Source organism: Physeter macrocephalus, chromosome 9 (assembly GCF_002837175.3).
Source record: "Physeter macrocephalus isolate SW-GA chromosome 9, ASM283717v5, whole genome shotgun sequence".
Lineage (NCBI taxonomy): Eukaryota > Metazoa > Chordata > Mammalia > Artiodactyla > Physeteridae > Physeter > Physeter macrocephalus.
In genome coordinates, this window is record NC_041222.1 from 73,172,178 (window position 1) to 73,188,939 (window position 16,762).

Consider the following 16,762-nt stretch of genomic DNA (forward strand, 5'->3'; position numbering starts at 1 on the left):
GCACTGATTTTTGAAGTACAGAATTCTCCCCCAATGACAAACTACCAACGGCAAAAAGGAAAAAAAAACAACCCACAAAGATTTCTTTCTGAAACAATCATGGAAGCCTAATAAGGAGAAACTAAAGCAAGAATGGCCTAATTCAGGGCAAGACAGATGGCCACCAGTTAAAGGAAATGCTGTATGAGACAAAACAACCACAAACCCCTCCAAGATCTTTGAAAAACACCTAACTGTGAATACTGAACTCCCAAAGTAATCTCTTATTGACGAACAACCATGCTTTGTAATTCTGCAGGCTCTCACATGGTATTCTCTCTTCATAGAATCAGAAGTTTTAAAAAATAATCAGAGGCTTTTCTCACTAACAGATAAGCATACAGAATATTAAGAGCTAGAAAAGACCTTGGAAATCATCTATTGAGTCCAACCTACCCATTTTAAAGAAAATGGGAATTTCTAAAAGGTTAAGTGAGTTCACTAAGGACCTTTATATGTCAGAAAAAATGAAAGCAATTTGCATTCATTGATTTTATTCTGGAATAACAAAAAATATGTATCATTCGGTTGCAGAAGTAATCTATAAATTTTCACCTTATGTTGTTATCCCCAAATCACATCTTTCTTCTAACACTATTCATTATCGATCCTAATTGTTTCCCTGATGCCCTTTTATAAATAACTCTTTACTATGGCTTATTATGCAACTTTCTGGTCTCCTCATGAAAACATGCTTCAAGAAACATAAAGTGGGCCTTATAGGGCCGTAGCTAACTTATGTGAGAATTAGAGAAAGGAGCCCCTTTTGGAGGACACAGCCCCTCAGTGTATTGTTTGCCAAACAACACAGGCTGGATCTCAGCCCCACTCAACCTCTCAGCTCCACACATCTGTGCAGGACACACACTTCATCAACATACACTGCAGCCCTGAGATCTTGAGAGGAAACTGAGCAAGTGACTCACAAAAAGCAGAAGTATTTCTTTAGAAAGCAGGGCTGATTTTGGATTTCATAGACATTAAGTTTCTGGGAGGACTCTATTTGCATTTTCAATGTATACAAGCAAATACTTAGTGATAAAAGAAGACAAAAAAAAGAAAAAAAAAGGAAGAAGCTAGCAATAGCTATGGAAGGGAGAGAATGACATTTCTAATTACAGAGAAAGTATCCATTTTAATATAAATTCTCTTTTCTTTCTTACTTTTCCTTAAATACCTTTTCATTAGGCTATGACTTTGGGCACTGCAAAACATGACCCCACACAAAATACCTAAAGAGCATCATTATGGAAAAGAACAAACGATGCTGAGTACCTGAAGAAGGGCATGAATTCTGACTAAGATTCTGGTTTTCTGGTTCTTCCCTGTTGAAAATCTGTACATCCAAAGTTTTCATTTCATCATCCTCAAGATCTTTCACTTTGACATCTTTTGCACCTTTATGAGACCAAAACACATCTTAGAATCTTTACATTATTTGATTACAATCTTGATGGTGAAAGCCCTACAAAGAGATCATAATACTAAAATTTTAAACTTCCATTAAGATTTCTCACAACTACTCCCTCCACCTTTTAAAACAACCAAAGGAATCTTTTTTATTTCAAATTGAAATCTCAATTTGGAGTTTGAACTCCAGTGTCATTTAGAACTTTATTATTCTAAGTGTGAAACATGGACCAGCAACTTCTTTAGGCGCTTGTTAGAAATGCAGACTCTTGAGCCCCGAATGAATCAGAATCTGCATTTTAGCAAGCTCCCCCGTGATTTACAATCAAACCAAAGAGAAGCACGATTTAGCAGACACTCATGTCTTTCATTCCTGACCGACCCAAGAAATCAGATGTGTATTTAGACAGATAATTTCTGGAACAATTTGTGATCTTAAAGAAGCCTACAAAAGGCTAAGACCAGACGCTCAGATGGTTTACCAAACTCAGCCTTTAAAATAATGCTCTGAGAAGATGTTATTAGATTCAGGAAGCCAAATGATGGCTCAGATACTTAATCACAAGAGATTCTTTTTTCCAATCCTGTTCTAGTTCAGTTCCAAATGGCTTCCAGGCAAGAGAACCAGGCAATGTCCATCATGATTCTACTCTGAAAAGGGGGTGAGTCCTGGAGTTTGAACCTTTAACTCTAGGATTTTCAAGCTATTTCTCTGGTAATCTAAACCCAGACGGCGAGCTCAGACGCTGCCTTACCCAAATGCTTTGGGCAGGATGGACTAATTCTGGATGAGAGTGGTTTGTTAGGGGTTATATACAACCTAACTAATTCTGTAGATTAAAAAACCACCTGCCTTCCAGAACTCAGTTTCACGCTGGTCTCTCACTAGAGATGTAACCATGAGTATTTGCAGGGGAAAATGCCTCTGACAGTGAGAGAAAAACAGGCAGGACTGAAGGAAGCCCTAAGTAGAACTATGAGGAAGGGCATGTTTCCAGACCCTCCCACCCTTCCAAATAGCCTACCTTTCTCCACCATCCACAGTTCACTGAACTTGCTCTCTTCTTTCTCCAATGCAGGTTTCAAAGTTTGGGGCCAGTTCTCCTTGTCTGATCTGAGAAGGCATTCAACCATTTTCTCTCCACCTGCCATCAGCCCCTTGTTGGAACAAATCTAAGCAAGACAAATGCAGTTGATTGATCAAGTTCAAAAGTTTTCATTTTATGAGTTTTTACTGAAGAAATATCAATTCAACTACTATCTGATTTAAAATCATTGTGTACTTTGGTTCACTAGATCTCCTTCATGACCGTTCTTGCCCCATCCAACTCAATCTTTTAAGATACCCTTTCCTTCATCCTTGTCCTCTACATGTGATATCAACATGTCAAGCCAGGTGTTCTTACATCCTCTGAGATGTTATACGTATCATCATCAGCTATATTAGGAAGACAATGAACCTATCTGACACCCATTCAAAATATGGGTATACTGGCATAGGTATATTTGGAAGGATATGACAAAATATTAACAAATGCTTTTTTCTGGGTAGTGGGACTTACATGACTTTTATTATTAATCACAATAATTAAAATTTATTGAGCACTTATTATTATGTGCCAGGGATATGTAAGCACTTTACATATATTATCTCATTCAATTCCTATAAAAATACCATATTAATAAGGTACTATTATTATTTTTATTTTATACAGGAAGAAACAGAGGCTTAGAGAAACTAAATAACTTGCCTAAGATAACACCACTAATAAGTGATTGAGCTTGGATTAACAAAATTTATTTGTGTCCAGAGCCTGAACACTTAACCACTGGAGTCCATAGCCTTTTTTCTTTTTTTCCTTTTTCTTTTTTTAATTTATTTATTTATTTATTTATTTATTGGCTGTGTTGGGTCTTCATTGCAGCACGTGGGCTTTTCTCTAGTTGCGGCGAGCGGGGGCTACTCTTCGTTGCGGTGCGCGGGCTTCTCATTGCGGTGGTTTCTCTTGTTGTGGAGCACGGGCTCTAGGCGCGCAGGCTTCAGTAGCTGTGGCACACGGGCTCAGAAGTTGTGGTTCGTGGGCTCTAGAGCGCAGGCTCAGTAGTTGTGGCACACGGGCTTAGTTGCTCCATGGCATGTGGGATCTTCCCGGACCAGGGCTCGAACCCATGTCCCCTGCATTGGCAGGCGGATTCTTAACCACTGCGCCACCAGGGAAGCCCCCTTTTTTCTTTTTATTTGCTAAACTGTTTGGTTGTATTTAAGTTTGCATAAAACATTATTCCCAAAAGTAATAAAATAATTTTATCTGAAAATAGGGCAAACCTGAAAAAAACTTGTGACACAAAAATTACTCAGATCACAATTAAAAGTACTCTTCTAGGTAATTATGCCTTAGATTTGAGGACTTTCATAGATTTCAATGATCTTGCTCAGGTCTAAAATAGCATAGAAAATAGAAGACATTCCCCATGTTCAAATTTTTCCCCCAAATTCAATATTTAATATTAATTAAAATACCTGAATAATATCTTCACATTCCTGATTAATTAAACGTTCAGATATTTCAGGAAGGATACCTTTTGGATTGATCGTGGTTTTAAATTCTGGTTGTAAACGCTTTAAAAGTAATCCAAACTCCTCCAACTTTTCAATTTTTTGGAAATCCCAACTTTCAATGGCATCATAAAGTCCAGAATAACCTGAAAAGTAGGAAGAAAAATGGGGCTTTTAGAACACTAACTAAACAATACTTTGAGATTAATATCATAGAAATCATGTTTGAATATTCAGTGAGAGAAATGAAAACATATCTGTAAATCACCTCCATTATTTATGATCTTTCAAAAAGAAAATTCAGTATTCATTTTAGGCACCCCACATTTCAGGTCCTCTAACAATGTTTACCATCTCTTAGGAGAAAGTACTAAGGATCAATCTGAAGTCTTACATTTGGTCTTAGTATGAAATTTTTCTTCCAAGGTACCCCATGGACTTCACCTCAACCTCTGATTTGCCTTTCAAATGAGTCAAACCGTCATGCTATTAAGTATCTCCTCAGTGCAAAGCAGTAAAAAGGGCAAAAAGAAATTGAAATTTTAATTCCTGCCCCTCAGGGGCTTACCTCCTACATTATTCCAAGAAAAGAATAGTAAGTATAATGGGAAATTTGAGGGCAAAATATTATTTTCAACTGTAATAATCCATGAATGCTTGGCCCTAAGATTCTCTTAGCGGAATAACCAGGCTTGTCTGACTATAAGGCCCACACTCTTTTCATTAGGCTATAAAGACTACAACCACAAAATGAGCACAGATGAACCTACTACCAGACTTAAGAACTAGAATATTCCAGTACCTTTGTGGGTGTATGCCTCCTCTCTCCCACCCTTCTATCTTCCTGCAAAGATACCACCATCCTGTATTTGATTTATCACTCTTGATTTTTTTTTTGAATAGTTGCATGGCCTGTGTTCAGTTCCCTATACAATACAATACACATTTAGTTTAAGCTTGCTTGAAACATTATAATTATATCCTACTAAATGCAATTTTCTCTGATTTTTTAAAAAGTTTAATATTACATTTCTAAGTTTCACCTGTGTTGTCGTCTGTAGCCATGTTCATACATTTTCATTGCAGTATAATAGACTCTTATAAATATCATAAAATTTATTTATCCATTCTCCTCTTGAAGGATACTGGGGTTGCTTCCAGTTTTGTTTGTTTGCTTGCTTCTTTTTGGCATTACAAATTGATTATACTATGAACATTCTTATATGTGTATTCTGGAATATATGTGTTAAGAGTTCTTCTAGGGCATATATCAATACTTAAGAGTGAAACTGCTGCACAGAAGGATACAGGAGAGTTGAACCATACAAGATGATGACAATTGTTTTTCAAAACAGTTGTAGCATTTATACTCCCTATTGTGATCCTTAAGATTTCCCATTATTAAAAATCCTCTTCAAAACTTCACACCGTTGGACTTCTTAAATTTTGCTATCTAGCACTTATAAAATGCTATCTCATTGTGTTCCTAATTTACAATTTCCTAATTGTTATCTGGACTGAGAATCTTTTCATATGTCTATTAACCTTTCTTGCTCCCTATTCTTTGAAGTGTCAGTGTCTTTTGCCTTGTAAATGTTTTCTTTCTTTTTTCTAATTGATTTTGAAGCCTTTTAAATATATTACGGATACTAATTCTTTGGTGATTATATATTTTGAAAATGCCCTCTCCCAGTTTGTCACTTGTTTTTTCACTTTCTGTATAGTGTTTTTTGATAAACAGATGTTCTTAATTTTAATGTTATCAAGTTTATCAATCTTTTATAGTTAATGCTTTAATGTCTTATCTCATAAATCCTACCATATCCCAAGGTCATAAAAATGCTCTTCTGTATTCTTTTCTAAAATTGTAAAAATTTTGTAAAGCCCCTGTCACATGTCTAGCACTCAGTAAATAGTAACTATTATTTATAAAGCTGAAGGATTATATCCACTTTTCCATTCTTTTGTTCTTACAGTTAACAATAAATGTTGGCTATTATAATCAGAGGTTAATAGGTACCATTGAGAGTCAGTGTGATATAGTAAAATAAGCACAGAATCTGATTTCAAATCCCAGCTCTGCCCTTACAGGCTATAATCACAAACAATTCACAATCTGTGAGCCTCAATTCCCTATCTGTAAGATGGGAATGAAAACAGTACCTACATCCCAGAGTTATGAGAATCAAATAAGACAATCCATTTAAAGGACTTGGCATGCAGTAAGCCCTTATTATACAATGCCCAAATCTGTCTATCCATTCATTCCTCCTGACTGCAGTAATCAAAATGATTGAGTGCCTGGGAATGATATTGGTACGGCCTATGAAAAATTCTGTTAGAAAGATGAATGGATAAAGAAGATGTGGCACATATATACAACGGCATATTACTCAGCCATAAAAAGAAATGAAACTGAGTTATTTGTAGTGAGGTAGATGGACCTGAAGTCTGTCATGCAGAGTGAGGTAAGTCAGAAGGAGAAAAACAAATACCATATGCTAACACATATATGTGGAATCTAAGAAAAAAAAAATGTCATGAAGAGACTAGGGGTAGGATGGGAATAAAACACAGACCTACTAGAGCATGGACTTGAGGATATGCAGAGGGGGAAGGGTAAGATGTGACGAAGTGAGAGAGTGGCATGGACATATACACACTGCCAAACGTAGGGTGGATAGCTAGTGGGAAGCAGCCACATGGCACAGGGAGATCAGCTCGGTGGTTTGTGACCACCTAGAGGGTGGGAGGGACGGAGACGCAAGAGGGAAGAGATATGGGAACATACGTATATGTATAACTGATTCACTTTGTTGTAAAGCAGAACCTAACACACCATTGCAAAGCAATTATACTCCAATAAATATGTTAAAAAAAATTCTGTTAGAAGTCTAGGTTAGTCATTTCTACCCAATTCACACAAATATTTTGCTGTTTATAATTCCCTGAATGGAAACTTGGAACCTTTTACTATATGGTCCCATCTAACCATAATTTCTGTGTTTGCAAATCTCACCATATGCCTGTTTATTTGAAAAGAAAAGAAATAAAAATTGTTAAAATTTTGCCATTACGAAGAATTAAGTCTTTAATTCTTTTGATTTATTGTGTGTGTGCGAGTGGGTGTGTGTGCATGGATGAGGTAAGGAATACAAATTTACTTGTACCCACATGGATATGAAAGTTAGGGTTTGCCTGGTTTTCAACATTATCCTGTTTAAAGTGGCCCATTGTAATTTATCAAAAAGCCCCTCCTTTCCGAGTGATCCCCGTTTCCCAGTGATCTTCAATACATCGGGTTTCTATAAATATATGAGTCTGATTGAAGGCTCTCTATTCCATTTCATTGGTCAGTTGTTCAATGCCAGGACCAACATTACACTGTCTCGATGCCTATGACTTTTAATAAATCTTGATATCCAGAAAGGGAAACCCCAACCTACTTAATTCTTCTTCTTTAGGGGTATATTGACTGTTCTTGGGTCATAATTCTTCCACACACATTTTAGAATTAGCCTATCAAGTTCATGAAAAAGCATGCGGGATTTTTATTTGGAATTGTATTGAATATATAGATCAATGTAGGATATACTACATTGATACTTTTTTTTTTTTGCAGTACGCGGGCCTCTCACTGTTGTGGCCTCTCCCGTTGCACAACACAGGCTCCGGATGCACAGGCTCAGCAGCCATGGCTCACGGGCCTAGCCGCTCCGTAGGATGTGGGATCTTCCCAGACCAGGGCACGAACCGTGTCCCCTGCATCGGCAGGCAGACTCTCAACCACTGCGCCACCAGGGAGGCCCGACATTGATACTTTTATGGTATCAAGTCTTCCTCTCCACGTGCATAGGTATATATCTCCACTTAGCTAGGACTTCTTTTTTTTTTGGGCCATGCCGCACGGCTTGCAGGATTTCAGTTCCCCAGCCAGGGATTGAAGCCAGGCCATGGCAATGAAAGAACAGAATCCTAACCACTAGACCACCAGGGAACTCCCCAGGACTTCTTTAATATTTTTCAATAAACTTTTATCATTTTCTCCATTCAGACTCTACACATCTTTTGCTAGGTTTATTCCTAAATATAACTTTTGTTACTGTTATAAATGGTATTTCATTTTGGATTACATTTTCAATTTTTTTCCAGTGGGTGGAAATACAATTAATTTTTTTTAAATAAATTTATTTTATTTATTTATTTTTGGCTGCACTGGGTCTTCATTGCTGCTCGCAGGCTTTCTCTAGTTGCAGCAAGCGTGGGCTACTCTTCGTTGTAGTGCGCGGGCTTCTCATTGCGGTGGCTTCTCTTGTTGCGGAGCACGGATTATAGGCATGTGGGCCTCCGCAGTTGTGGCACATGGGCTCAGTAGTTGTGGCTCGCAGGCTCCAGAGCGCAGGCTCAGCAGCTGTGGCGCACGGGCCCAGCTGCTCCACGGCACGTGGGATCTTCCCGGACCAGAGCTCGAACTCACTTCCCCTGCATTGGCAGGCGGGCTGTCAATCACTGCCCCACCAGGGAAGCCTACTAATTTTTGTATACTGATCTAATATCCAATAAACTTGCTAAACTGTCCCGTTAGTTATAATAATCTCTCTGTAGATTCCTTTGGATATTTCAAGTAGACAATTACAGCATCTGCCTGAAAATAGTCTTTACATTGCCTTAGATTAAGAGACATGAACTAAATGTGGATACTTATAAATTAATAGTATTTCACTTTTACAGCATTTTGAAACAGTTGAGTAATATACTCTGATTTGTGAGTAAAAAGAATGAACTAACCTGCTTGGTCAAGGGCATCGAAAAAGCCGCAGAACCAGCTTTCCTCCTGGCTCCAACAGGAACTGGAGAAAAAGTGAGGCAGCCTCCATTGGGCCCTTGTTGTTCTTCTCAGCCTCAATATGCTGCACCTCATCTACAAACAGAAGCAAGAGTGGCATCAAACTGCAGAAACTAATCATTGGAAGTAAAACCATTAATCATTGGAAGGGTTGGTTGTCAGACCAACTTTCTCAAATGGGACTGGGGAGTATAACACATCACAGCAACGAAACGAACTGCAGGAAGGCAGCAAGTTCTCTGCCCGGGCCAATCACACCCATTCTTGACCAACCCCGCCTCCCATCCTCTCTGGAAACTTCTCAATAGTTTGGTGTGGAAGTCTGGGAACACGCTGGAGGGCAGTCCTTAAGAAAAGGAGTTTCTTAAAGATGTTTGCAAGAGTCTCCCCATAACAAGGGAGAAGTCAGGGTAGCACCGGGTTAGGTGGAAGAACAAAGTCTTCTTCTAACATTTTGACAGCTTCTTGTTCAAAAGTCTAAATTAATTACAGGACTAAAAGAGTGTGAGGATAGGACCACTCATGTCATCAGTGACAATTACACTGGACACAGCAAGCAGAGTTAGGATAAACAGAGATACTTTCATGGACCTTTTTCCAGGCTTTTGCTAAGACGTGTAAAAAAATTAATAAACAGAAATCTCAATTAAATAGAGTCAGGAGACCAGAAGGGGGCGCTCTCATGCCCTGTGAACATAGCAGAGTCCAAGAGGAAGAAGACAGACTCTTCTTTCCTGGCAACGACTCAGCCAATGAAAAGCCATGGACTCTGTTTACTACAGCCCTCCCAGCCTCCTTTCCTCTCTAAAAAAGTGTTCTCCTCCCTTTGCCCCGCAGGGACTTGCACATGGCTGCCATGGTTGCAGACCCCAGACTGCAATTCTCTGCTGACCCTGAAAAAACCCATCTTTGCTGGAGAAATATCTGGCAGTCTATTCATTTCAGGTTAACAGACAGTAGGCAATATAGCAGAAAAGAGAAAGTAAAAGAAGCTAAAGAGAAACACAGTGAGGTCAGGTAACAGAAAACTATCCACCAACCAGCTGGTGGTCATACTGATTTTGTACACTAACTCCATGTCTGGGCTGGTGACCAAAGCTTTGCCTTCGCATGACCTGACATTTGATAATTTTCCATTTTTTTCCCCATTGTCAATGGAATGTAAATTCCAATGGAGTAAGCCAGTTGTCTGGCTGGTTAACCTCTGTATTTTCAGAGTTTAGAAGAAGACCTAGTACTTAATATACACTTAACAAAGGTATGCTGAGTGAATGAAAGAAGAAAGGAAAGAATGCATTCCTTCTCTGCAACACTAAAACAAACCCTTTTAAAGTGTAAAATTCAATAGTTTTTAATCTAATTTTAGTGCCTTTTCCCCACTGTAAAAATAGATCTTGTACCCATTAGCAGTCATCCCCATTTCCTCTCCCCCTAGCCCCGGGTAACCACTAATCTTCTTGGGTCTCTATGGATTTGCCGTTTTTGGAATCAGATAATATGTGGTCCTTGTGGTCCTTCACTTAGCATAATGTTTTCAAGGTTCATCTATTGTGTATCATTTATCATTCAATCCTTTCCCTTGCTAAATAATATGTCATTGTACGGATACACCACATTTTGTCTATCCATTCATCAGTTAATGGGCATTTAGGTTGTTTCTACATGTTGTCTTTTATGAATAGTAATGCTATGAACATCCATGTACAAGTTTTTGTGTGGACATATGTATTCATTTCTCTTGAGTATACACCTAGGCATGAGATTGCTGGGTCCTATGGTAACTCCATGGTTAACACTGTAAGGAATTGCCAACCTGTTATCCAAAGGAGCTGCACCATTTTACTGTCCTACCAGCAATTTATGAGGATTCCAATTTCTATACATCCTTGCCAACACTTTTTACTACCTTTTTAATTTTAGCCATCTATATTAGTTTCCTGTGTCTGCAGTAACAAATTACCACAAATTGGGTGGCTTAAAACAATAGAAACTTATTCTCTCACAGTTCTGGAGGCCAGAGTCTGAAACCAAGGTGCTGGCAGGGCCACACTCTCCCTGAAGGCTGTAAGGGACAAGGCATTCCTTGCCTCTTCCAGCTTCTGGTGGCTGTTGGCATTCCTTGGCTTGTGGCCACATCACTCCACTCTTTGCCTCTTTCTTCACATTACCTTCCCCTCTGTTTGTCTGGCAGCCGCATCACTACAATCTCTGTCTCTGCCTTCGCATGCCATTCTCTTTGTTCCTCTATGTCTTCACATTAGGAGGACACCAATCATATTTGATCAGGAGCCCAACCTACTCCAGGATGACCTCATCTTAACTAACTACCTCTGTAAAGATCCTATTTCCAAATAAGGTCACATTCTGAAGCCTGGGGTTAGGACCTCAACATATCTTTTTGGGGGGATAATTCATAATCCATAACAGTAACCTATCTTGTCACCTATCCCAGCATCCTTGGGCACACAACCCTTTGCAATATTTAATCCTTTTCCTAAACCTAGTCCTTACAGCTGGGTTCTTGCTCCCAGGCTTCGCTGCTGTTTGTTCTTCCGCTAGACGTGCTACCTATGAGCCATTACGGATAGTCCACATGGAGGTCCAGATTCGTCTAATCACAACTGAGACCTTCCCAGGTAAACTGCCTCGCCATATCCTGGGCAGTTTAGTTTTACTCTGCACATGGTTGGGCCCACTGTGATGCTGCCTGGCCCCAATGTCTGCTGCTACTAGGTAGTGTTACTTTCCTCAAAAGCACTGGGAGTTCAATGCATGGAAACTCGCATTTTTGGCAGGCAGTCTCTCTCACTCCTTTTGCCATCCTGGCCACTCTGTGATGCTACCCTCAGCTCCCCAAGGCGTAATTTCTTGGTCTTTCCCTGTGCTTTCTCAGTTAATTTACCTGCCTCTGACTGGAGCGCTGACACTGCATAGTATATAGTAATCATTTGGGGGCCTGTCTTCTCTCTTAGACCATGACCATGAGCATGTTGTACTCATTTTATCTGCATCTTTGTCTTCTAATCATCAACAAAGTGCCCAGCTCATGCATGTGTCCAGAATATGTTACTGAAGGAATGGACAAATTCTTAGAATATTGCCCACCAGCACCCTTCCAGGATAAGGGTTAGTCTTGACTCCAGAGGCATATTGCAAAAAATCTGTAGCCCACACCCAGGTCTACATTGAAACATCCTGGATAACTTGTGAATAAGCAAAGCCCTGAGGTACCCCAGTAACCAAGCAAGCTCTCCAGAAGAAACATGGCTGCAGTGCTCCTTTTGCAAGAGGCAACTCATGCACAATATCCAACATGTGGAGAGAAGGATTATAGCAAGAGATAGTGGATGTTGCTAGTGTAATTTAAACATATTGGTGTATGTGTGTGTGTGGGGGGGAATGTAGGGGCATAAGGAGAGTATGGATAAGCCCCCACTGCCTTCTAATGAGGGCAAAAAAAATGAGTCAAAAAGCTTCTAGCCAGCCATAATGCTCTTTAGTGTCTGTGCTCCTTCACTGAATCCTGATGATAAAATATATTTGTCACAGTTAAGGTTAACCAATAGAATCCAGAGCTTCCAAAGCAGCCAAGAAAAAAAAAAAATAGGGAAGAGAGAAATTTATCAATCTAACAGAAGACAGAAAGAGATGGGGAGAAAGCAAAGAGTTTGTGATAAAATATAAAGAAATGAACAGGAAAGATGTAAACCAACTAAATGAAAACAGCTGCCTCCAGGGAAGGGCTCGAAATAAAAACTCTATGGTATCATTAACAGTCAAAAATAAGAAAATATTATACAGTGTTCTTCAGCTTGCTTTTCTAACGTACCTTTTGGTATTTTTATTGTGATTGTATTGTAACTATAAATTAAATCTAATATATATTAAAAGCTATCCCACTTATGTGCTCCCTTAGCACACTACGGTTTTCCATCAAAGCACTCACCACACTTTATTACCATTGTTCTGTTACTTGCCTTCACACGTGCACTCTAATCTCTTAGGGCAGGAACCATTTCTATAGAGCTCACCAGTGAACCCTCAGTTCCTAACAGGATGCTTCCTGTTAGATAATATGTGTAGTAATATGTGTTAATTGTCTCCAATACTAGCCTAATGCCTAACACACACCTTAACTGGGGTTAAGTTGCTGGTAACTGAATCAATACATGAGTGCCTGAAAGGATGGGATTCCTAGCATTGTTAGGGTTTCACTCATTCCAAGGATTTCTAGAAGGGACAGATGTCTTTCATGGCTTACATTCTCCAAGGGCCCAAGATACTCTTTTGTTACTTTTCTCTGAGCACAACTAGAAAGTAGGGGTCTATTTGTGTTGGTGGCATTCTTTCACTCCTCACTCCACAACCTGCGCTTTGGTTTTGCACAGCAATTAGCACTCAAGTTACCTGTCTGCTTTAATGCAATTTCCAAAAACCACCTCACATCAGGAAAGCTACATAGGCACTTAGAACAGATTCCTTCTCTCATCTCAACCCTTCCAGGCACCACCTCCCTTCTCTTCTCCCCAAGCCTCTGCTCACCTCTGCCACAAAGTACTTCAGTACAAATCTGTAAAATGGCCATTATCCATCATCAAGGGACTTATAAACCACATGGAAACACCTAAATTGAAGCCTAAAGCCATTCACTCCAGGGAGTCTTGCTCCTCTCATAATTCAAAAGGATTCATGCACCCCAGTGTTCACAGTAGCACTATTTACAATAGCCAAGACATGGAAGAAACCTAAATGTCCACTGACAGAGGAATGGATAAAGAAGATGTGGTACATGTATACAATGGAATATTACTCAGCCATAAAAAAAGAATGAAATTATGCCATTTGCAGCAACACGGATGGACCTAGAGATTATCATACTAAGTGAAGTAAATCAGACAGAGACAAATACCATATGATATCACTTATATGTGGAATCTAAACAAGTGATACAAATGAACTTATTGACAAAACAGAAACAGACTCACAGACTTCGAAAAGAAACTTATGGTTACCAAAGGGGAACCCTAGGGAAGAGGGATAAATTAGGAGTCTGGGATTAATGTATACACACTACTACATGTAAAATAGATAATCAACAAGCACCTACTGTATAGCACAGGGAACTCTACTCAATATTCTGTAATAACCTATATGGGAAAAGAATCTGAAAAAGAATGGATATATTTATATGTATAACTGAATCACTTTGCTGTACACCTGAAACTAATACAACACTGTAAATCAACTATACCCCAATATAAAATAAAAATTAATGGGCTTCCCTGGTGGCGCAGTGGTTGAGAATCCGCCTGCCGATGCAGGGGACACGGGTTCGTGCCCCGGTCCGGGAAGATCCCACATGCCGCGGAGCGGCTGGGCCCGTGAGCCGTGGCCGCTGAGCCTGCGCGTCCGGAGCCTGTGCTCCGCAACGGGAGAGGCCACAGGAGAGGCCCGCGTACCACACACACACACACACACACAAAATTTTTAATAAAAATTAAATTTAAAAAAGTTTCCAGTTATTTGGTAGTGCAAATAAGATCCATATCCGGCAGAGTAAGCCTCAACTTCCTTTTAGTTCTGACAGCACTTTGCAATCATTTGTGTACTTCTGTCCTCAACCATCTCCCATCTCCAAACCCTTGGACTTTAAAGTATTTTAAGGAAGGGCTTGTATCTTATTCTGAATCTCTGATGTCAGCCCAAAGACAAACACAGGAGACGCTAAGTATTAGGAGAAATAAATGAAATGGACAGCGACTTGTTTCCCCAGCTTTAAATCTAAATAGATGTGCCCCCCTATGCAAGTCATTTCACCTCGCTGGGACTCAGTTTCCCCATCTGGGCCTCCAAATGCTCCTCAAACTCTGACAATCTCTAGTCTAAAACGCTGTGGAGATCTTGCCACAAACCCGGTGTTCCCAGCAAGCTACCTGTATTGATTGAAAGACCGGGGGAAAAAAAGCAAGGCGGAAATAAGTCCTGAACTGTTTTCTCGCCCCAAGGGGCAAGCGCCGCTGGGAACCACTCACCGTCCCTAAACCAGGGGGTCACGTAGCTCAAGACGTAGGTAGAGTCCACGGTGTTCCTGACCTGGTCCCGGAAGGCGTGCAGATTCTGCCGCTGCTCGGCGGTCCTGCCCGCGGCTCCGCTCCCCGCGAGGTCCTCGCCTCGCCTGCGCTCCGCTCCCCGCGCTCAGCTCCCAAGAAAGCCCCGCGACCCGGGAGGGATTGTCCAAGAAAAGCACCCAGCGCCGAGAGGCGGAGCGGCAGGGAAACCAGGACTGCCAAGGAAAAATCGAAACTGCGATCAGGGGTGGGAGACGGCGGCCGCCCAGTCTTCGCTCACGCAGGTCTCCTGCGCGGTTTCGTTTCCTCTCTGGCTGCCGGGCCCGCCCACCCGCGGGCGCACGCTGATCCAGAGGGACCCAGGAGGACCCCTGCGAATTGCTTTCTGATGTTCATTTTATTCATCTTACTTTCTATTTTGCTTTTACAGTGGTAAAATTTAGTTAAAATAAAATGCACAGATTTTAATTTACAATTCTGAGTTTTGGAAAATGTATGCGGGTGTAACCACCTTCCCCAGGTTGTGTGGGTCCTGTGGCCAAGCGTCTTAACTTTACAGGGTTCTGTCACCTGTCTTCCAAAATGGCTGTCCCATGGTCCCTTCCCTCCTGGAGTGTGAGACAGCTCCAGGAGATGCACATCCAGGAAATACACGTGTCGGTCAGTTTTTTTGTTCGCTTGCTTGGTTTGGTTTGGTTTTTTGCCAGGTGTGAAATGGTGCATTATTGTCAAATATATGTGCTCCAGATATCTTCTCCCAGTCTGTGACTTATCATTTCATTTTCTTCAAGGTGTCTTTTCAGCACAAATCTGTTTTGGTGCAATCTAATTTACAGGGTTTTAAAAAAAATTTGTTTACTGCCTTTTGTGTCCTCTTTAGTAAATCTTTGCCTACTCCAAGGTCATAAATATATTCTGTGTTTTCTTTAAGAGTCATTGTGCTTTTAGCTTTTACGTTTAGGTTATGACCATCTCAAATTAATTTTGTTGTGGTGTGAGGCAGAGGTCAAGGTTTCATTTTATTCCTGCACTTCCAGTTGTTCCACACAAACTGTTTCATTTGTTGAAAACTCTTCCTTCTCCCATTGAATGGCCTCTGGCACCTTTATCAAAATAAAAAACAGTTGACTGACTGTGTGCAGGTCTATTTCTAACTCTATTCTGATCCACTTATCTAGTTGCTGATACTGCTTTATTCTTCTTTGTAAAGATTATATTGACTATTCTGGGATTTTGACTATATTGGGATTTTGATCAGAATTACATTGAACCTACAGATGAACTTGAGAAGTGACATTTTTTTTTTTTCTTTTTTTTTTTCGGTACGCGGGCCTCTCACTGTTGTGGCCTCTCCCGGTGCGGAGCACAGGCTCCGGACGCGCAGGCCCAGCGGCCATGGCTCACGGGCCCAGCCGCTCCGCGGCATGTGGGATCTTCCCGGACCGGGGCACGAACCCGCGTCCCCTGCATCGGCAGGCGGACTCTCAACCACTGCGCAACCAGGGAAGCCCGAGAAGTGACATTTTTAACAATGTCAAGCCTTCGAACCCATGAACGTAAATTTTCATTTATTTAGGTCTTTAATTTCCCTCAGCAGTATTTTATAGTTTGAAGAGTACAGATCTTCTACATATCTGTTAAATTTATTCTTAACTATTTTGTTCTTTGATGCTACTGTAAATTGAATTGTTTTTAAAGTTTCATTTTCAAATTGTTTGTTGCTAGTATATAGAATTCACTAATTCACTTATTAGTTCTAGTGATTATTCTATAGATTTCTTTAAAATCTCTAGGTAAACAATCATGTCATTTTTGAATACATGGTTTTTACTTCTTCTTTTC

General features: G+C 40.3%; 1 protein-coding gene across 1 annotated transcript in view; it reads right to left on the bottom strand.

Annotated features, from left to right (window-relative positions):
- Positions 1-15,643, bottom strand: part of RIGI (RNA sensor RIG-I) — a 43,323-nt gene extending 27,680 nt beyond the window's left edge. The window contains 7 exon segments of the mRNA XM_028493477.2: positions 1,315-1,437; positions 2,475-2,622; positions 3,971-4,152; positions 8,795-8,844; positions 8,846-8,927; positions 14,885-15,046; positions 15,478-15,643. Coding sequence (XP_028349278.1) covers positions 1,315-1,437; positions 2,475-2,622; positions 3,971-4,152; positions 8,795-8,844; positions 8,846-8,927; positions 14,885-15,046; positions 15,478-15,643 — 913 coding nt within the window.
- Positions 15,644-16,762: the final 1,119 nt, after the last annotated feature.